Source organism: Canis aureus, chromosome 2, assembly GCF_053574225.1.
Source record: "Canis aureus isolate CA01 chromosome 2, VMU_Caureus_v.1.0, whole genome shotgun sequence".
Lineage (NCBI taxonomy): Eukaryota > Metazoa > Chordata > Mammalia > Carnivora > Canidae > Canis > Canis aureus.
Window position 1 is genome coordinate 13,332,738 of NC_135612.1, and position 21,582 is coordinate 13,354,319.

General features: G+C 43.8%; 1 protein-coding gene and 2 long non-coding RNA genes across 23 annotated transcripts in view; 1 reads left to right on the forward strand and 2 right to left on the reverse strand.

The window, feature by feature from the left end:
- CAST (calpastatin) overlaps positions 1–8,047 on the reverse strand; it is a 111,184-nt gene extending 103,137 nt beyond the window's left edge. For 8 of the 17 annotated variants that reach the window (XM_077863837.1, XM_077863832.1, XM_077863831.1 and 5 more), the window contains exon 1: positions 7,892–8,047. In XM_077863837.1, the coding sequence (XP_077719963.1) occupies positions 7,892–7,966 (75 nt within the window). In that variant the 5' untranslated portion in view covers positions 7,967–8,047. Of the gene's footprint in view, positions 1–6,469; positions 6,627–7,891 lie in introns of those variants that run through there. The other 9 variants (XM_077863904.1, XM_077863903.1, XM_077863893.1 and 6 more) reach the window with 2 other exon arrangements.
- A 52-nt stretch (positions 8,048–8,099) lies between these two features.
- Positions 8,100–12,946, forward strand: LOC144292945 (uncharacterized). Its single transcript, XR_013360361.1, has 2 exons — positions 8,100–8,427; positions 10,783–12,946. It is a non-coding gene; the product is annotated as an uncharacterized LOC144292945 (long non-coding RNA).
- LOC144292932 (uncharacterized) overlaps positions 10,428–21,582 on the reverse strand; it is a 72,716-nt gene continuing 61,561 nt past the window's right edge. For 3 of the 5 annotated variants that reach the window (XR_013360339.1, XR_013360337.1, XR_013360358.1), the window contains 2 exons: positions 16,083–16,241; positions 10,428–10,826 (listed from right to left, as the gene is read on the reverse strand). This is a non-coding gene — a long non-coding RNA (uncharacterized LOC144292932). Of the gene's footprint in view, positions 10,827–12,118; positions 12,236–16,082; positions 16,242–21,582 lie in introns of all 5 variants that reach the window. The other 2 variants (XR_013360344.1, XR_013360349.1) reach the window with 2 other exon arrangements.

Here is a 21,582-nt window from a genome sequence, read left to right on the forward strand (position 1 = left end):
AGCAGAGGGCTCTGCTCCTCCAATCACCTCACTGAGTAGCACCCACCAGGAAATTCCCCTGGCCAGCCCGGCTGGGGCGACTCTGGGTAACCTCTGATTGCTCAAGGAAGGAGCACAGTGCCCTGTGCTCACACCAACATTTCCAGACTAGTTCTGAGCCTTGCCCTATTTATGGCCTGTTTTATCTTCATATCTGCTCATTAGCCTCGATTTACTTAGTGTCTTATACAAACAAATTAGCACTTTATTTTATACTCTCTTTCTCCTGATTCCTTCCTAAGTGTATATTTTGTCTTCCCCACCAGATGGTAAACTATATTCTGATATTTCTGGTCCTGTGGTAGGGGTGTGACAAATAATTCTTGACTGAATGAGTGTTATTTCTATAAACCTCTAAGCATTGCCTGAGAAGTACTTTTGCTCTGTTCAGAGAAAGAAGCCAAAAAAAAAAAAAAAAAGACTTGAAAAATTAAAAGATGACACGTAAATTGGTATTTCCAGCAAAATACCTTAAAATCTATTCTTGTATGTATTCTGCTTGCTAAAACAGCAATGTTCAGCCAACAACAGAAGGAACAAGACCCAAGATGTAAAGCTGGTTTTGCTATAAAACCACCTCCCTGGGGAGCCTCTCTGCCTTCAGGTGAATTCCTCACATGCTGCCCCCCACTCCTCCCAATCCCTGGCCCAGCTCCTCCTTGCTATGTGGACCAGTGGACCTGGGATGTTTGGGATGGATGACCTCAGGCTTGGGAGGCAGGGACAGGAGACTGGAGGTGGTGAGTGGGTGGTCTTTCCCCCTCCTTTCTGCCTCTAGGAGACTGTAGTAGTGTCTCCTGCAGGATGGCCTAACTGTAATTCCAGTTTCCCCAGGGTGATCCAGCTCCCTCCTGCGTAGTAATGAGAGAAGCTTCCTGATATTTCTTATCTCTGGGATGCCTCACCCTCCCCAGTTGACTTCCCAGCCTCTTCCGTTACCTGGGTAACCAATTCCCTGCATTCCTTTCTCTGACAAACTCTGATGGGACAGAAAAAGCCTGGATGTGAAAGGCTATGTGACCTTGGGCACACAGTTTAACCTTTCTGTTTTCTACTTGTAAATTGAAACTGATAGTACTTAGCCCAAGGGCTGACATATTTCTGAAAGGAGCTGTTAATGAGGAGCCTGGCCCACTGCCTAGCTCATTTTAAGAATACAATAAAAGTTATTCCACTTCCTGGTTTTCCTCTGGCATCAACAGGATTGTACTGAATTATGAAACAGTAAAATGAATAAGAGACGTAAGCAAAGGTTTAAAGGTTTCATTTTCTAAGGCTATAAATGTTAGAGCAGAGAATGTAGCTTCTTATTTTTTGTAAGTACAAAGCAACCAGGTTCATCTGATAAATCTGTGTTCGGTACTTTATCTATTATGGTTGTATATTATATTAGTCTCACGTTTCCATATTTCACCTAGGGAAACAAAGTACATAGGGAATAGAGAATTCTTTTTCCAAGCAATCTACACCAAGTTGGTCACAGGCATGACACTTAAATGTGCAGTTTCCCATGTTTTAAAATACTCTGGGGGGTGGGCCTGGGTGGCTCAGTCCATTAAGCCTCCAACCCTTGATTTCAGCTCAGGTTATGATCTTACGATTTCAGGGTCATGAGATCCAGCCCTGCGTGGGGCTCTGAGCTGGATGTGGATCCTGCTTAAGATTCTCTCTCTCCCTTTCCTTCAGCCCCTTTACCCCCACAGCCCATCTTCTCGCCATCCCATTCACATTCACGATAGCTCTCACACCATGTGTGCTCACGCGCGCTCTCTCTCTCTCTCTCTCTCCCTCTCTCTCTCGTATTGAAAAACAATAAATTAAATAAAATACTTTGGAAGGGAGAGGTGTATGTATGTGTATGTGGGCGTGTATGTATGTGTGTTGGGTGGGGTCCATGGGACTGGGAACTAAATAAAGGAAGAGTGGCACAACATTACAATGTTGATAATGATTAATGATGATGGGTATAGGAATTCATTATATTATCCTCTCTTCTGTGATAAAAAGTCTTGAAAAAGTTGGAAGCCTCTTATCTCAAGCATATGTATCTCCCCAGAGTTACCCAAAGGCAATATCCTAGCCATTCACTTGGTTTTCATATTAAAAACTCCAAACTCATAGAGAATAGAGTTGACTTATTTTAATTAAAAAATTGATGAGTAGCTACCATGTGCTAAGTATTATATAGAGAATAATTACTCAAGATATATAAGCAAATAAAAGATCTGCCCTGTTAATACATGATATCTCTCTGTTGCTCTAAAAACATTTACTATAAACTCTAAAATTATAGGTTAACGGTCTTTGGGATTTTCATATAAAAGACACATATTAAGGATTAAATGCATGGCCATAATTCTGAAACCTCGATGTTTCACCTAAACTCCAATATACGCTTTTCCTAACAGTTTAACATTCTCATGGATAAGTCATAATGATACTGTTAAGGGCACATGCTCTTTTTGTTCAGTTTTCAGAAGTAGCATTGATTGTCTCACTGCCAAGTTCAGCTTCTGGGATCTACCTGCGGTAAGTCTTTTTGAATTCAAAGAAGATGCCATGAGAATTTCCATAGTTACTTTGCTGCTTTTGTAGTAGTCATTATGATGCTTGTGATTTTTATCTATGAGAAATGCAAGAAAAGATCAAGTATGAATACCCACACAATTGCTAGGTCCATGGAACTCTTTCCAGAAGCTGACACATAGTAGGTGAACAATAATGACCTATGAACACATTTGCCCTTTGCCCTTTACCAAATCATTTTATGTTCTATGAGTTCTCAACAGTCAAAATGAATTCCATACTTTTTTTTTTTTTAATTCCATACTTTTTAAAGGAAACTCTAACTATAAACTCCTTTTCTCCCTGGGATAAATGTCTCCTCCATCTGAGAAGTCAATTTACATAAATAGTGTTCATTGGATGGAGTTATTTCACATTTTTCTTAACTGAAAGATACCTGATACACTTTTTTTTTTTTTTTTTACAATAGAACACGTCAAGAAAAAAAAGGAACACAGATACTTGAATACAGTGCTATGTATTCAAGTGGATATATGTAAATTGAATGGGGATTTATTTTTAATGGCTTTAGAGTTTAGTTTTCCAAGATAAAAAGAGTTCTGGGGATAGATGGTGGTGATGGTTGCACAAGAATATGAATTCACACATGGCGCCTGGCTGGCCCAGTTGGTGGAGCGTCCTTCCCTCCATCCTGGGGTCATGGGTTTGAATACCATGTTAGGTGTACTTAAGATTACTTAAACAAATAAAACTTAAAAAAATTAATGTACTTAATTTCACTTAACTTTACACTTACAAATGGTTAAGACGGTAAATTTTATGTTGTGTATATTCTACCACCACAGAAATAAAACAAATAGACAAAACAAGAAATGTCAAGGAAAAGAATAAAGATGGGCTCCTAAGAGAACTCTTGTATTACACCAGACAACCTACTTAGAACTAAATGCCTACCTCAGAATCTCAAATTGTCACCCAGGTTTCCATCCCCAGCAAGCGGTGCCATTTTTTAAAAAGCGCTTGGAGAATACAATTTACTCTCTGGGAATTGCCAAAACTGATGAAAGAACAATATCATCAGATGTTACTCCTGATTTAAAAATCTTATCTGCAATGGGAAGCAAACCAGTTTAGAAACTGTCATCCAAAAGAGGAAAGTTGTGTCCGACCTCCATTCTCCCAAATATTCAAAGTCTATGTGCTTTTTGCAAATTCTATAATTTGCATTCCTTACTCCTAAAAGTCATTGCAGTCAAGTAGTCTGTCCTGCCATGGAAGGCTTGTGACACTCTTCCCAGGATGGCCACAATGATGGGGCCTCCCAAATGACTGGGCTCCTTGATCATGCTGCCACTGGGCCCATGGGTCTAATTAGGCTAAGAAACACCTTTAATTAACAGGGCCTAATCGAGTCAACTTATGACTCAGGAATGTGATTACTGATGTCAACTGAATTTATTCTCTTTCATGCTTCATCATTATGATGCTCACTGGATGTTCTTCAGATCTAGCTTTTTAAAGTTGTTTTTTTCTCCCTACAACCACATAATTCTTTGGAAGATAAGATTGATAATATTGATAGTATTCAGTGTGGAAATATACACTGTACTGTGTTTCACTGACTGGCTTTATAGGTAGCACTCCCTTAAACAAATATCATAGATACACCTTTTAATTATTTTATCTTATTCTGCCTAGATTTTTAAAGTGAGGTCGTTCACAATCTTTTTCAGTATTTAAAGGGTCCTAGTAAAGATATTTAAATTATAGGGTGTATCAGAACCATTATGTATACATATATGCATGATATATTTATGATATATATGATAAAAATACATATATATTATATATAAATCGTACATTTATATATAATTATTCTATAGTAGTATATACCATCATATTATATTATACAGTATATAACACTATATAATTACATTATATTACAGAGTATATATTATATAATTAAATTATATATCGTATTATTGTATATTACAATTTATATTATATATATGTGAAATATATGTGTTATAAATTGGCTCTGTGGACCTTTAGAGGATTTATGGGTGAGCTTTTGTGTATTTGTTTGTGTATTTTGCTAAGGGAAAATGGTCTATAGCTTTCATTTAATTCTCAGAACAGTCTGTAATCACTCCCTCATAGCCAACAGACAAAAATGGTTAGGAGCCATGCATGTCTAGAGCTATATCTTCCAATACTATAGCCCTTAGCCACTCATGCCTTTTGACTTGAAATGTAGCCAAGTATGAATCAATTTAAGTATAAAATGAACACTGGAGTTTGACGAATTAATATAAAAAAGAAGATCTAAGGTACCTCAACAGTTTGTACCTTGATTATATGTTGAAATAATGTTTGGGATAGAGTGGGTTAAGTAAAATATATTATTATCATGAATTTCACCTGTATTTGCTTTTGTTAATGTGGCTACTAGGAAATTTTAAATTACATATGTGACACACCACATTTCTTTCAGATGACATTGGTTTGGGAAGAATCAAAGCTGATCACAGACAATTTGCTGATCCTGAGAGGCAAAAAAATTTTATGGTAGTTCCCAAATTGGAATATAAGAGAGATCTTAGCAAAATGACAGACGATGCCTAAACATAACAAAGTTAAAAGCACTGTTTTAAACTACTTCAAATATTCCAGCATTTCCTTGAGGGAATTTCCTTTAGGGAATCATGAATTTGGAAAGAGAAGTCTGATGTCACCTCTGAAACACTGCCATCCATATTTGCAGATAATTCCTGTGGTGCACTTTGATAAGAACCTTGGGACAATAATGACTCAAAGCAAACTTTTGCTTTCAGCACATAAATAAGATGCTATGTTTTAAAAGCCCAGAAAATGTAATGGGAAACAATTACAAAGAAATATCTTTAGGGAAACTGTAATTCCCAATCATTAAAAGTCTATGGGTACGGTGGGTACTTTGATCAATGAATCTAATCGGTCCTCACAACCCTTATGTGGTGCCTATTATGACCTTCATTTTACAGATTTGGAAACAGGTTCATAAATGTTGACTCATTGCCCTTTGAGAAAAAGAACTATTATCTTATTCTCCACTGTGTACTTAGAGGCTAGGACCAGACTTGGCACATAGTAGGTGTTCAGTGAATGGCCACTGGCTTATCAGTGACAGTTTACTGATTTCCATACAAGGTTTCTCTCTAAAGCGTGTCTAATTAGAATAACCTTGCTTTTCCCAATACCACATGCTGAGAAAGACGTGTACTTAAAACTAAGTTTTTCAAATTCACACATCAATCAATGGGATAGAAATATTTTGATTCTCACCTACCAACACATCATTCGTGTATTTTTATTTATTTATTTATTTTTTTTGTGGAAAAAAAAAGTACAGAATCGCTCTAACTCTCACCGTCTCATTCTCAACAAAGCTCTTGATCTCGGTTGCTACTGCTCCTTGGAGTGTTGGGTTTTCTCTTGCCCCCCCATTCTCCTCCTCTGTGTTGGAAAATGCATGTCCAAGGACATTTCTCTAAAAGTTTCGAGCTTTGCACACAAGTTAAAAACGCTAGGTCTAGGCTCTTGCGAGCTGAGTTCATTCGGGAATCCGCATCCAGGGGCGGAATTCCTCCCGGAACTATTCCTGTCCCATTCAGCTCGAGAGCAAGCAGGGCCTCCTGCATCTCTGCTCACACGGACTCGCACGCCCGGGCGCGCTGGTGCATACCACAGCAGGGTGAGTCTCGGCCTCTCCCGGAGCCCAACCTGAAGTCCCGGGAAGAGGTCGCATGTGGTCCCCACCCCTTCCCAGCCCCAGTCCGGACAGCACTCATCCATCCGCACTCCCGGAAAGGCAGAGCAATCATCCCCTTCCCGTTCCTGCCCAGGCACGATCGCTCGCGTTTACCGTCTTGTACCACCAGCTTGCGAATGCCATGGCCACAGTCGGTGGGCTCGGAGCCGCGCGTGGCGGAGGGCTCGGCGAGGACGCGGGGTGCGGGGCGGCCGGCGCGGGGCTCCCACTTCGCCTGCCTGGGAGCTGGCGGGCTCTGCGCTCGCGACGCCCGCAACCAGCAGGAGGCACGACACCTGGGCGCACCCGGAGCGGCCCCGCCCCGCAGACCCCGCCCCCGCAGGCCCCGCCCCGCAGGCCCCGCCCCCGCAGGCCCCGCCCCGCCCGGAGCCGCGGGAGGCTGGCTAGGGTAGGGGTGTTATTCCTCGGGGAAGCCCCGCCCACAGGCCCCGCCCCCCCACAGGCCCCGCCCCCGTATGCCCCGCCCCGCCCGGAGCCGCGGGAGGCTGGCTAGGGTAGGGGTGTTATTTCTCGGGGAAGCCCCGCCCCACAGGCCCCGCCCCCCACACCCGCCCCGCCCCCCGCAGGCCCCGCCCCTCAGGCCCCGCACCGCCCGGTGCCGCGGGAAGCTGGTTAGGGTAGCTGTGTTATTTCTCGGGGAAGCCCCGCCCCACAGGCCCCGCCCCCAGAGGCCCCGCCCTCCGCAGGCCCCGCCCCTCAGGCCCCGCCCCGCCCGGTGCCGCGGGAGGCTGGCTAGGGTAGCTGTGCTAGTTCTCGGGGAAGCCCCGCCCCCGCAGGCCCCGCCCCCGCAGGCCCCGCCCCGCCCGGTGCCGCGGGAAGCTGGTTAGGGTAGGGGTGTTAGTTCTCGGGGAAGCCCCGCCCCCCGCAGGCCCCGCCCCCCGCAGGCCCCGCCCCGCCCGGTGCCGCGGGAAGCTGGTTAGGGTAGGGGTGTTAGTTCTCGGGGAAGCCCCGCCCCCCGCAGGCCCCGCCCCCCGCAGGCCCCGCCCCGCCCGGTGCGGCGCGAGGCTGGCTAGGGTAGGGGTGTTATTCCTCCGGCAGCCCCGCCCCCCGCAGGCCCCGCCCCGCAGGCCCGCCCCGCCCCGCCCGGCGCGGCGCGAGGCTGGCTCGGGTGGCTGTGTTATTCCTCGGGGCAGCCCCGCCCTGCAGCCCCGGCTTTAAGCGGAAGAGGGGATTCCGCGCTCGTTAAACTCCCCCCACTCCGGGGGCCTCGAAGGAACTCCCGCCCCCAGCCCTCTCTTCCCTCGCCCGCCTCTCCCCACCCAACTTTCCCCGACGCGGCCCGGCCCCCTGTGGAGCTCGCGCCTCGCCGGGCGCACTGGGCCGGGCCCGAGGGACCCCTGGTCACCTCCGGCCCCTGCCCGGCGGCGAGCCTGAGCCCCGCGCCCTTCCCGGCCCCGAGGGCGCCCGGGCCAGGCGGCCGGGCGGGTCACGCCCCGAGGAGGCGGCCCAGGGCCCCGGGGCTCGGATCCCCTCCCCCCAGCGCGGCCCTGCGGCTCCCGGAGGAGCGCCACTCACCTCCTGGGTGTCGCGGGCGGCGGCAGCGCGCCGGGGCCTCGGGGAGGCAGCGGGCTTCTGGCCCGGCTGAGACATGGCGAGGCCGCGGGATCGCTGCCTCCGGGAGGGCGCCGCGGGGCCGCGAAGGGAGGCCCGGGCGGGGCTGCTCTGCGAGCGAGCGAGGGAGGGAGGGAGGGAGGGGGCGGAGGGGCCGGCGGGCGCGCCCGTGAGGCAGCTTTTCCGACCCAGCCCCGAGCCCGCGCGGGGGCTCCCCCTTGCCCGGCCGGGTCCTCCCCTTCCTGCCGGCTGCTGGCTGCGGCCCCAGCTCCAGCGCTCCGGGGCTCCGGGGCTGAAGCCGAACACCCTCGGCCCCGTGGTCTTCGCCCCGAGGTCCTCCCCGCCTCCCAGGACTCGGGGCTCCCCGAGGTCGCAGGGAGGAGGGGCTGCAGGTCTCAGGGTTCCTCCTTCGACTTGCCCGGACTCAGCTTTCAGTTGTGCAACGGGAGAGCGGGACCCGGGCGTGGCCCGGCTGCGCCTCGACCCTTCTCCTTAAACAGGTCTCCAGAATTTTTGTTTTAAAGATTTTACTTATTTATGAGAAACACAGAGAGGGGGGGGCAGGCAGAGACACAGGCAGAGGGACACGCAGGCTCCACGCAGGGAGCCCGACGTGGGGCTCGATCCCACGACTCTAGGATCACGCCCTGGGCCGAAGGCAGACGCTCAACCGCTGAGCCACCCAGGCGTCCCTATCTCCAGAATTAAACACCTTTCCTGCAATCTGTCCGGGTTTAGTTTGGAGAAGAATTTACCAACTCAAATCTGGCCCAAGCCTGGACCGTCTAGATAAGGAAGCGGATCACAAAAAACAAATGGGTCTGTGCATTTGTTTGTCTGGATGTGTCTGTTTGTGTAGGTGTGTACGCTCTCCTGTGTGTATTTTCTGGCATCTCACTTGGAGGGGTTTTTTTTTGGGGGGGGGGGGGGCGGGAGGGCGCAATGTTGAAAGTTTTAAAACGTTTTATGGGGGTAGGAAGCCGTAGGTTCCAATTCAAACCAAAGAATAGTCCCAAATTAAAACCCCTGTAGCGTTTCTGGAGCCTGGCCGGTTTTGTTTCCGAGGCCAAAGTGTTTTTAGTCTTTGACTCATCTTAAACAGCACTTCCTGGTTTAGGCCTGGAAGTGAAGTATAACAAGCTTGTCTAGAAAATGCTCATCTGCTGAGACTGTCACCCTTCCATTCTGTGGTTTGTGATCAGACCCGACAGAAAAAAGAACCCGTTTCCCTGGGGTGGCATGGACACTTAGGACCCGAGGGTGACCACTCTCTGCAGTGTTATGTTTTAGACATTTGCTGAGAGAGAAGCCAGGTTGTAGGAAAAGAGTAGTCATGCTGTATTTAGGGATTTTCGTCTTCATTTACAGACTAGCAGCATTCCTGATGGGGGGAGCAGTGAGGAGTGCTGAAAATGGATTTCCTTTTTAAAAGTTTTGCTTATTATCTATGTAACTAGCATTTCCAGCACACAGGCTACAGTGTGAGAATTTACCCATAAAAATGAAATGACTTGGATAAGGGATATATCATTGTCCATTCAAGAAAAATTGATTGGTGGCATGAATTACACTCATAATTGGAGGAAATATGTCATAAGCCTGAAAAAAAAAAATGACTTAAGAATGCAACCAAACACCTACAGTAATTTAAATAAGCACACAAACTACAGGGCCCAGGTGATAGGCAGCCCCATCTCTAGGCCCAGGAACCAGAAACACATCCATACTAAAGATCCTAGAGGACCTAGGTTCAGGCTTTAGATCCCTGACACATTATTCTGAGTCTGGAAGAAGAATGGTTTGTTGATTAAAATTTGAGGTGTTTTCTAAGGGGTATTTAAAATTGAACTTAAACCAGTTAGTGTTATATTCTTTGAAAGTCTTTCATCATGTAAAGCATTGTGAAAGAAATTGATATACGGATAAAAATGCATATTTCCTGCACTCCAAGGACTTAGAGGTTAGCTGGAGTCATGTGGCATTTGTAACACATCATTTGGGTGACAATGAGGCAGGTATGAGTAAGTACAAATGTGTTTTGGGAGTTTGGGGTTCTGTGGGGCTTAGTGCTTTTAGGAAGGTAAAAGAAGCTTGAGTGGGCAGGCTGGCTGGTGGGATGTGGACAGGGGTAGAAAGGGTGGGGGCAGTTCAGGAAATATTAAAAAAGCCTACCCATCTGGTTGGAGCTGCTGGTGCAAGTTTAGAAGTAATCGATCCATTTGCCAACTTACTATTTACCAAGCAGCTGCCATGCCAGGTGATATAATTGATATCAAAATCTATAAGAGATAATGACATTAGCCTTCAGGCTTTGCTTAAGGGTTGGAACTCCATAAGCAGATCAGTTATGGGCTAAACTATGCATTGATGATGATGAGTAAAGAAGAATTACAAATAAGTTGAAGAAGAAAGAGGGCAGTGTTTTCACTTTCTCTTGTAGTCAGTGAGGAATTCGAACTTTGATACCATGACCAGCAGTTGAACACCTTAGAGAAGGTCATTTTAAATATATATGGCACCTTTGTTTTATTTTTATTTGCACATTCCTTCATTTACTCAGTAACAGGATGACTGCATTGTGTCAGGCTCTGTGGAGGTACCGGGGGCCTGAAAGTCTAGGAGGAAAGACAGACAAATTCACCACCACATGACCATGGACGAAGGGTAAGGGCTGGCAGAGATATTCCAAGAGCACTACAGGATCCTGAGGGACCTCTCACTCTGACCGTGATGGGCTGGCTGGGGAGACGGGGAGCTCAAGGGCTCCTTCCTCCTGCCATGTTTGACTTGACTGAGTTGTAACCTCCTCCACATGACCTCCACCTTGTATCTTCTCTTCATCCCCACTGTTGCAGGAGCTGTTCAGGAGCTCATCACTTCTCATCAGGAAACATGTAAACTGAGAAAAAGAAAGACAGGATGGAAACTGGAGAAAAAGCCAGTGGAACCTGAGAAGGAGCTACGGGGGGCGGGGGGGGGGGTAGGAGGAAGCTAGGAAGGAAGTAGGTACCAGAGGCCGAGGGAGGAGGGGCTCCTGAAAGGAAGGGGCTGATCCGGCAATATGACATTTCACTCAAAGGTTGGGTCAGACAATGGATGAAGAGTGTCCATTAGATCTGACAGCTGAGAGGTTGTGGTAACCTGGCCAGGGGGTAGGATTCAGGAGGATTCAAATCTGAGGTACTCATGGTTTGAATAGTCCCCTTCCTTTGTATGATATTTTTTCTACACTGCCACTTACTTCTGGAATGGAAGTTAACTCAAGAAAACCTGGATCTTTTAGCTGATGTTCAAGTACCTACCAATCCCACTGAAATGTACCTGTCCTATCAGCCATCTTGAGACTCTCCACCAGGTTTGCTCTACTCCATAGTGACATTGTCCAGAGTAAACCAGAAAAAGAAGAAGAAGAAGAAGAAGAAGAAGAAGAAGAAGAAGAAGAAGAAGAATCATCTTTGCAAATAGGCAAAGATGTAGGCAAAATATTCCAAGGCTCTCCAAGGCTCCTTTCCCTTATGATGTGTATCTGAGTAGGAGCATCATGCTTCTGACTGTTGAATTATCCAGGAGAATGGCTTAAGTGGTAAAGTCTGTGCATAAACAAGATGAAGGTGTGCTAGTCAGTAGTTGGAGAATATGTTTAGACCACAGGAGCTTTGTCATGTGCTCTGTTCTTGAATATTTTTGTGCCCCCCTCCCACATTCCCATATTAGAATCCTAATGCCCAATGTGGTACCATAGGAGCCAGGGCCTTTAGATGATTAAATCATGAGGGCAGAGCTCTCGTGGAGAGTAATGCCATTACAAAAGATGCCCCAGGAGAGCTCCCTTGCCCCTTCTGCGTGTGAGGATACAAGGAGAAGTCTGCAGCTGGGAAGAGAGCGCTCACTGGACTCTACTGGCACCCTGATCACAGAGTTGCAGCCTCCAGAAGTGCTAGAAAAACACTTCTGCTGCATAAGCTCCCCAGCCTGTAGTATTTTGTTACAGCAGCCAGGATGGACTAGGACACCTTGCTTTTCAGATCACACTGGGCTTGTGTCTGGGTGGCTGATGGGGTGGCAGGAGGGAAAGAGAATGGAGATGGAAGGATGGAGCGACAGAGGATAAAGAGAGAAAAGAATAAACAGCAGATGAAGTATTTTTTAGTTTTCACTGTTACCAAACAAGAACTTGAGTCACACATATACCTGTAACAAGGCCCACAGGTTTTCCTTCTCATCCTTTATGTGCCTGCAGATAATAAAACACCTGCAAAATACCGCCAGGCCTTGTTTTTTAGCATGATGGGACTTCCTGTTTCTTGTCTGTGTGGACCAAAGAGGACTGAGATCATTTCTCCTTTTTCAGGGATTTATTAGGAAGTACTCATGGGATCAACACCTGAGGGAAGGGAGGAAGGATGGGCTAAGGGAGAAGTAGACCGAGCAGAAGCCTCCCATAACCCTGCAGGGAATGACCATGGCGGGGTGCCCTTTGGAGTGGTTGGGGGCTGGTGAGAAAGGGCTGAGCCCTGATGAGCTTGCATCATTAGTCCTTGGGTATGGCTGAGGGTGAAGGGAGCATGGCTTCGGGGGAGAAAGGTGGCTCTCTGAAACTGTGGCATCCCACAGAGGAGCCGAGAGAGGAGGGTTGGGTGCTGGTGGCCCTCCCAGGAGCTGGAATAAGGACTCTTTTGTTCCTGAAGGGGATTCAGATAACTTATTACATCCATTACATTGCTCAGTGCGATATAACACCAGAAAACATTGCAAAATAGAAGTAAGGGGGGGGGGATTCATATTACTAAAGTATGCTGTCAAGATGCTGTATGATTAAGCAGTAGGTCTGAACATATTACCCATTTAATTAAATTTCTCCCCCTTCTACAATGACTTCTGCCTTCAAGAGGGGTCACTGAAGAACAATTTGTTTTTTGCAGTAGCTGTGCTGTTACCACCGGCAATCTAGATATATTTTAAAATCTGATTGCAAAGAATGATTAGAAACGAAGGGAAAATAAATGTTTTGATTTTCTAGTTTTGCCTAGTGTTTTTATTTTATTTTTTTAAAGATTTTATTTATTTATTCATGAGAGACCGAGGCGGGGAGGGGGGGTGCTGGGCAGAGACACAGGCAGAGGGAGAAGCAGGCTCCATGCAGGGAGCACGAAGTGGGACTCGATCCTGGGTCTCCAGGATCAGGCCCTGGGCTGAAGGCGGTGCTAAACCTCTGAGCCACTGGGCTGCCTTGCCTAGTGTTTTTAAAGTGAAAAGGAAAGATTGCTCCTAGGTCTGGCTGCAGACAAGGAAGTAGGTAGAAGAGACCCCTGTTTGCTAGGAAGCCTTCCTATAAGCTAGACGTGTTTTGCTTCCCTTACTCATTTCCCTTGGGTTTATGGCTCTCCATCCTTGGGACTATGGGTCCATGCAAAGAGCTCAGTTCTGACTCATACACTCTTGAGACCAACAACTAACTAGTGCTGTGTGAATCATCTCTCTTCCTTGTTTACAGTCCTTGAGGGTTCCTTAGCGCCAACAGGATGAAGTTTAGATTCCTTAATATGCCCTCCCAGGACCTGCAGGATTTGTCCTAGGCAGTCCCAACTGCAGCTTTATGCCTTCAGGCGGCTGTGCCCCAGTCATGCCCCCCTGCTTTCAGACCCTGGGATACTCTCCACTCTTCCCAATTCTGCTTTTGCTCATCTCCTACTTCCTGGAATACTCGTTCCTTTCCTTTCCCAAAGTGCTAACTTCCCGCAGCATTGCATCCTAACTGTGTACCACCCATATAAAGTCCAATATTCTCACATCCTGATCCTAAATGCAGTTTATATTTAAAGAAACAAGGCTCTGGCATCCCAAAAGTAACTAAAAGCATTTCAATCTTTACTGCAATCCTCTTACTGCAATTGAAAAATGCCTGAGTGGGTGCACAACCTGAACACTCAGCAAAATATCTTAAACATCCTTTCTCTTTTTAACTTACTTCCATTGTCTCCCCATGTTTCAAAATTGCTTCTATAAACTCCCCCCAAAAAACAATCAGAAGATGTTATTTTGTCTTATTTCTTTTCCTTGTTTCCTTCTGCAATGATATAATTCTCCCTAGAGGGTCCAATGGAGGTGGAATCATTGTGCATACTAACATTCTTTGATCCCTGTTATACTGTTTATCTGTACCCATTACTAGACACTGTGGTGAAAAGGGTCATTTCAGTCTTATTCACAGAACTTGAGATTATGCCTGGCACATAATATGTCCTCAATAAATATTTATGGAATGCATAAGAATACATTATTGGGGTTTTTTTTCCAGGCTAAACTTCCCTCTTGAAAAGATGAAAGAAATAGACTGGACAATTTAGAAGGACACCTGTAATTGAAATGGTTTCGGATCATATAAGATCAGAAAGTTAGGAGAACTGTCTAAACACTCCATGGTACTAATGCTATCGAATGCTCTCATAGTTGATAATGATGGAAATAGATAAAGCCATAGAACTTACTATGTATTAGAAACTTGTTTTTAAAGATTTTGCATAGGGGCGCCTGGGTGGCTCAGTGGGTTAAGCATCTACCTTCAGTTTAGGTCATGATCTCAGGGTCCTGGGATTGAGCACCTCATGGGGCTCTCTGCTCAATGGGGAGTCAGCTCTCACTCTCACTCTGTGCTTTCTCTCACATAAATAAATAAAACCTTTTTAAAAATACTTTGCATATATTTGTTCATTACACCCTTATAAAGTAGGAAATATTCTTTTCTCCTTGTTATAGGAGAGGAAACTAAGGCCCAGAGAGGTTGAATAATCTACCCTGGGTTACAGGGCTGCTAAATGACACTGTTAGCATTTGAATCATTTGATTTCAATCATTTGAATTGTGGTTTAGTACTTCTAGCCACTTCTCTGTATCTATGCTTTGCTATATACAAAACCAAATATGTCATGGAATTTAGAGTGGAATGTTTGCATATTGATGCCTTGGGGTGGGGGATTGAAATTATATTTTTAAGTGAGTGATTTAATATCTGAAGTGATAAAAGTAAATCTAAAATACTTTAGCTATCTGTTCTTCAGAGTGTACTTGGAGAATATAAAAATAATACTAGCCAGTCACAAATGGTTATATACTACACATTCACATGAAATGTCAGAATAAGCAAATCTGTAGAAACAGAAAATAGATTAGTAGTTGTTTAGGGTTGGTGGGGGTGTTGATTACGACAGGGGGGTAGCTAGAGGTCTTGAGTTTCTTTTTGAGGTGATAAAATTGACTGCTGATTGACACGTCTATTAATATACTAAAACCAGGGGGATCCCCTTAATATACTAAAACCAGGGGGATCCCCGGGTGGCTCAGCGGTTTGGCGCCTGTCTTTGGCCTGGGGTGCGATCCTGGAGTCCTGGGATCGAGTCCCACGTCGGGCTCCCGGCATGGAGCCTGCTTCTCCCTCTGCCTGTGTCTCTGCCTCTCTCAATCTCTGTCTATTATAAATAAATAAATCTTAAAAAAAAAAGAGTTAAAAAAATATACTAAAACCACTGAAATTTATACTTAAAACAGGTAAATTGTATATAAATTATATTTCAACTAAGCTGTCATAAAAAAAGCTCTCATATAAACCTCGTCCTTAACATGAGGACTATCTGTAATTTCAAAAGAACACTTTAAGATCCTTCTATAAGGATGGATGGTCACTTACTCTTCTCTTTACTCATTTACATTTGCAAACTCTCCAAGAGATTTTATTCTTTTTTCTTTTTTTTTTTTCTCCAAGAGATTTTAAAGAGATACTCATAGCAGCAGTCATTTTTTTACTTGGCAGATTCACGATTCATGTTGGTCAGCCTCTTCACAAGCAGGAATGAACTGCAGGAAAATTACCCTTAGCCCTTTAAAAATGGTTATTACAAATAACTTATTTCCGATATTTTAGGGGTATTTGTTCTCAGAAAATTTTTATTAAATATGAAATTGATTTTCTAATAAAATTGTGTTTTGGAATAATTTTAGATATATAAGAAAGTTGCAAAGATTCTCTGTTCAAAGTAGAGTTCCCAGTTTCTATTTCCCCTATTGTCACCATCTTAAATACAGCGATACGTTTGTCAAAACTATGAAACCAACATAGGTATGGCTATAAAGTAAACTGCAGACTTCACATGAATTTGACCTTATTTCATTAGTGTCCTTTTTCTGCTTGAGATTCCAGTCTAGGATATCACACCATAGTCATGTCTCCTTAGTCTCTTCTGGGGTCTGTGACAGATTTTCCTTGTCCTTCACAACCTTGGCAGTTGTGGAATATTGGTCAGATGTTGTGTACAATGTTCTTAAATTTGAAAAAAAAAACATCTGATGTTTATCTTATGATGAGGCTAAGACTATGGGTTTAGGGGAAGAATATTACAGTGATAAGCGACCTTATCACATTGTACAGAGGACTCCTGATGTTCACATGATTTACCAGGGGTGATATGAACCTCCATCACCGGGGTAAAGTGGGGTTTGCACGTTTCTCCACTGAAAAGTTGCAATCTCTCCCTTTCCATACTTTGGAAGCAAGTCATTAAGTCTACCCCACACTCAAATTATTCTTGAATGTAAAAATTATTCCTATTTTATTTGTTTTAAATGTAATATCCATTTGTAAGATTTTCAAGACTATTACAACTGACAGGGATTCTCTTTTTCTTTATCTAATACTAAACTTTAAATTTTTTAGATTCAAGTACTTTGGAAAGGTAGATATTCTAAATTAAATGTATAAGGTAGTGTGACTGCTGCTTTCTAAGGGGTGAAATGTGAGTTTGTATAATTCTATATAAATAGTTACCTTTTTAATGATGTCAGAGAGTAGAAAATACTGTGAGAACATCCCTAACTTTGTGCCAAAGGACAATATGGGAGTATAATTTTTTATAATCTTAGAGTAGAAAGCTCTCTCTGACACAAAACTTAGAAGCCCTAATGGAAAAGATTCATAAAAGATTAAAATAATAAGGAAAAGGGGGAATCCCTGGGTGGCTCAGCAGTTTAGCGCCTGCCTTCTGCCCAGGGCATGATCCTGGAGTCTTGGGATCCAGTCCCATGTCAGGCTCCCTGCACGAGCCTGCTTCTCCCTCTGCCTGTGTCTCTGCCTTTCTCTCTGTGTCTCTCATGAATAAATAAATAAAGTCTTTTTAAAAAATAATAAGGAAAAGGTTAAGAAAAGATTATAAAATTTAAAAGATTATAAAGTTTAAATTTTAAAATTTAAAATTTAAAAGATTATAAAATTTAAAAGTTCTTCATAGAAAAAAATGTATAAATAAAAACAATATAAACATGAGCTTAAACCAGTAATTGAACCAAAAATCCAGTAGGAACATCACAGAGGATACAAATAGAGAATTCACAGATAAAGAAATATAAATGGCTTATTAACATGTGGAAAGATGCTCCAATGTGATTCAAAATGACAGATGCATATTAAAACCACAATCAGATCCCTTTTTATCCTATTAGGTTGAGAGAAACAAAACTGATGAACAATACATGGCACTGGCAATAGTATAGAGAAGAAACAGCTCCCATCCCACGTCGCTGATGGGAATATAAACTGATCCAACAACTTTTGGTTGGCAATTGGGCAAACATCAGTCAAAGATGTCATTGGACATACCTTTGCACTAGCGATTCCATTTTTAGGAATGTCTCTAACAAATGTACTTGTATATATACATGTACAAAGACACACAAAAAAACTGTTCATTGCAGCATCATTCATAATGGTGAGAAACTGGAAGCCAGCTAAGTGGTCACCAGTAGGGAAGGGTTAAGTGCATGAAATAACCATATAATAGGAAAAAATGCAATCATTTCAAAGAGAGGTTTCTGTGAGCCAATGTGGACCATCTTGTAAGATGTATTAGTAATTGAGAAAGGCAGTGTGAAGAATCCGTATAAAGCATTCTAATGTTATGTAAAAATAAAAAAGATATGTTTTATGAACTTTCTATGTAACCACAGATATATTCCTTGTGCTGGCTATTTCTGGAATGATACATAAAAGGTTATAAACAGTGGTTGCCTTTGCTGAAGAACGTGGGAGATTAGGGATGTGAAGTGGGGAGGAGGGTTATCTTTCACTTCTATTTTTTTATTATTCTACTCAGTTTTTTAAAAATATACACAGCATTTTTTGTTCAATTGCAGTTCCAGATGACCAATACATATTATATATTAAGTGCACATATAATTTACAGATTAAACTTTAGCACTTAGAGTTTCTGAAATTTTTAATTTTGCTTTCTTGAAATAAATTGTGCTTCTAAAGATCACTTTCCAGAACTATAGGAGGAAAAGGGAAAGCTTAACTGATGGCCACACTCTCTGTGTTGTGAACCAGCACAAGAAAAGTTGTAATAAACATACTGTAATAAACATACCATTTTTTGGAGTAATTCTGAACCATGGGTTATTTCTGCTCCTGTGAGTGGTTTGGCTTTTCCACTGAGGGTATGTTTGTGATGATAGGTAGAGGGGATATTGGGTGGTTTGTTGCTGCCTAAGGCCATATACAGAGCTAGGAAGGAAAATCCACAACTCTGTTAACAGCTCAGTTCTCCATACTGCAAGCTCAATGGTACCCTACTGGTTTCATTATATTGTGTTTGTTAATTAGATCCAGTTCAGACTCCAAAAGCATTGGTTGCACAAAGTCATTCATCAAGGGGGACTTGTTACTCAAATCGACATCACATAGTTCTGTGGTGAGAATAGCCTTCTTGCAAAGAAGCGTCTTTGCTTTGTAAAACTTTTGCTTTAATAGGATTTTTACTTATATGAATTTTGGGATATTTCCCAAGAGGTATCAGTTTGGGTCATACTAGCCAAAATCACTTTTATGACTAGATCGGTTTCTTTTTCCTCAGTGTTCTGGGTTGTGTCCCTCCAAAAAGGATATGTTGGAGTCTCAACCCCACACCTCAGAATCCAACCTTATTTAAAGATAGGGTTTTACAAAAACGATCTAGTTAAGATGAGGTTATTAAGGTGGGCCCTTGTATAGTATGATGAGCATCATAAAAAGGAAAAATTGGGACATCGATATGTACACAGGGAGAATGGCATGTGTTGGACGTGCTGCTATAAACTGAGGAACTGCCAAGAAGCTAGGACAGCAGTCTTTTTTTTCTTTTTACAACAGCAGTCTTAAACAGATCCTCCCCCAGCACATTCGGCAGGAGCATGGCCCTGCTGCCACACTGCTTTGGGACATGCAGCCTCCAGAAATGTGACACAATAAATTTCTGTTGTTCTAAGCCAGTCTTAGCTAAAGTGGTGGGCCACCCTAGCAAACCAATACATTTAAAATGGGGAATATTGAAAGTATAAAAGACTTCAGTTCAAAATGAGCCCAGGCCTTCTCTGGTTTCTTCCTGTCCTAGCAAATGTCCCTGGTGAATGTGAATTCTGATTGTGGCATTTAGTCTAGAAAGAATAACTACCTTTTCAATCTAGGTTGTGTTTCTACAACATTCTAGGAAGAAAGTTTAAAAATACCACTTTTCCCTGGGAAAGCTAATCCATCTTTTAGGTTATATTTCCTGGTTTGGGACCTTCTTGTGCAAGTTGTTTCTCCTTCCCCTCTTTCAAAACTCACTTTCAGAACTTGTCTGAAGACTCACTTCCTCATGGGTCTTTCCAGGCTAACTCTTAACAGAATATGGTCACTTGGCAACACTCGCGAATGCCCCACGGTGCCAAGTTTATGCTCCTGACCTAACCTCTTTATTTCTCACTGTGCAGTGAAGCTTTAGCACTTAAGTTAGAATCGTTGTATATCAGTTTTCTTTGAATGGTAAAGTCTTTGAAGGAGGTTTCCTTCAATAGGTGCTAAGAAATGTAACAGTTATGATTTATAGAGTACTTATCCTGTACTTCTCTGCCCTGTGAACCTGGGGAAGGACACACACACACACACACACACACATACACACACACACACACATTCATGGTCACACAGAGCCAGGAATTCATCACAGGCCAGACTGACTCTGCAGCCCTGGATCTGGGAGTTGTACTCAATAAAGATGGCCAGTTAAGCCAAGTCTGACTAATCCAGCAGTGACTTCACCCCCTCTTGCTCACTGATCTACCCCCAGGGCCTAGAAGAGTGGGTAGGTGCCCTATTCATACTTTTGTTGCAGGAGTTGTTGGTACCTCCGTACGAGTATGGCCATCCTACGGGAATAGAGACAATCATAGGGGAAGAAACTTCTCTAGACGAGTGGGTTGAACCATCTAAAATTGTCTGTATTCCAAATTTTTGACCCACAGAGGTCAAAAATACATACAGTTTAATCTTATACAATTGCTAAAAAGGATTTAATATTCAGCCTTTTGCTGCTTGATTTGTTTTTAGAAAACAGTTTGTTGGTCCCATGTCAGGGAATCTCACACCTTCCCTCTGTAGCCCTTGGTTTCTGGCAAGGACAATGCATTACTGTGTCTCTTTCACTACCTATTCCTGACCTTTGTGGCTGTCTGATAAAGCAACATTTTGTTTCAATTGGCACAATTAAAGCTCTTCTCCCATGAGAGGCCACTGGTTGCTGGGACTGGGACTGGGACTGCAGCCTCTCCCAGAATCCATTGTTTATCATGCCTCTTACATATTTGTAAGTCTAGGGCCCAAATATCCAAGTCCTTCTCCTTCTCGTCTGCTTTGTGGCCTAGATCAAGCCACCTTTGCCACTGTGGTTTCTGCTCTGATAAGTCAGTCTGAGGCCAGTGGATAAGCGTGTCTGAAGAGTCTACATTATTTGATTCTATCTCTCCTCTGTTGCAGGTCCTGGATTGATCCTCTGATTTTCTTAACCGCTCTCCAGCATCCTCTTTATGGGTCTCCCATCTCATCCAAAGTTGGAAAGGTATAGTTACCTTGCTGTGTGAGGTGCAAGAAAGGGCCTGAGTCACTAACTGCCACCTATGATTTCCACCCACCTCCCTCTGTTCAGCCCATGTCCCAGCTCCAAATCCTGAAGCTACCAAGTGCCATGCCCCCTGCCCCCATCAGTAGCCTCTCTGCAGGCATGCAGGGTGCCACTCCCTAGGCTGGGAGAGTCACTTCTCACCATTCCACTTCCGCTTCCCATTTTCCATGAATGTGTCGGTTTCAGATCTGTTCATTGTCTCTTGTCCCATTCTCTTTAATCTTGTGGGTTTATAACTTGCCTGTTTGTTTTAAATTCACTTACTCTTCCTTTGGTGGGGTTTCAGGAAGAAGAAGATATTAAGACTCGGGTTCAATCTGTGTGTAGATCAGAAGGTCATTGCAACACATTTTTAAAAATAATAGCCCTGCAAGGTATGGATTAGTAGGCTCGTTTTACAGATAAAGATACTGAGTCTCAGAGAGATTCAGTTAATTGCCTGAGAGCTCACAGCTAGGTATCAGAGCTGTGATTCAGACCTATATTTAACTGAGTCTAAAGCCCATGTGCCTCAGCAGTAAAGAATCCTACCTGCCATAGTTACCTGAACAGAGGACAGGTACTGCTGTCAGGGATGGTCCTAAGAAGACACACGATTTGGGTCAAGCAAGATCTAGACAGCCTGGAGGTCTCTTCCATTTCTGGTTGTAATGTCTCCCTTTGTTTTGTTTCATAATCAAAGCAAGTGGGTCA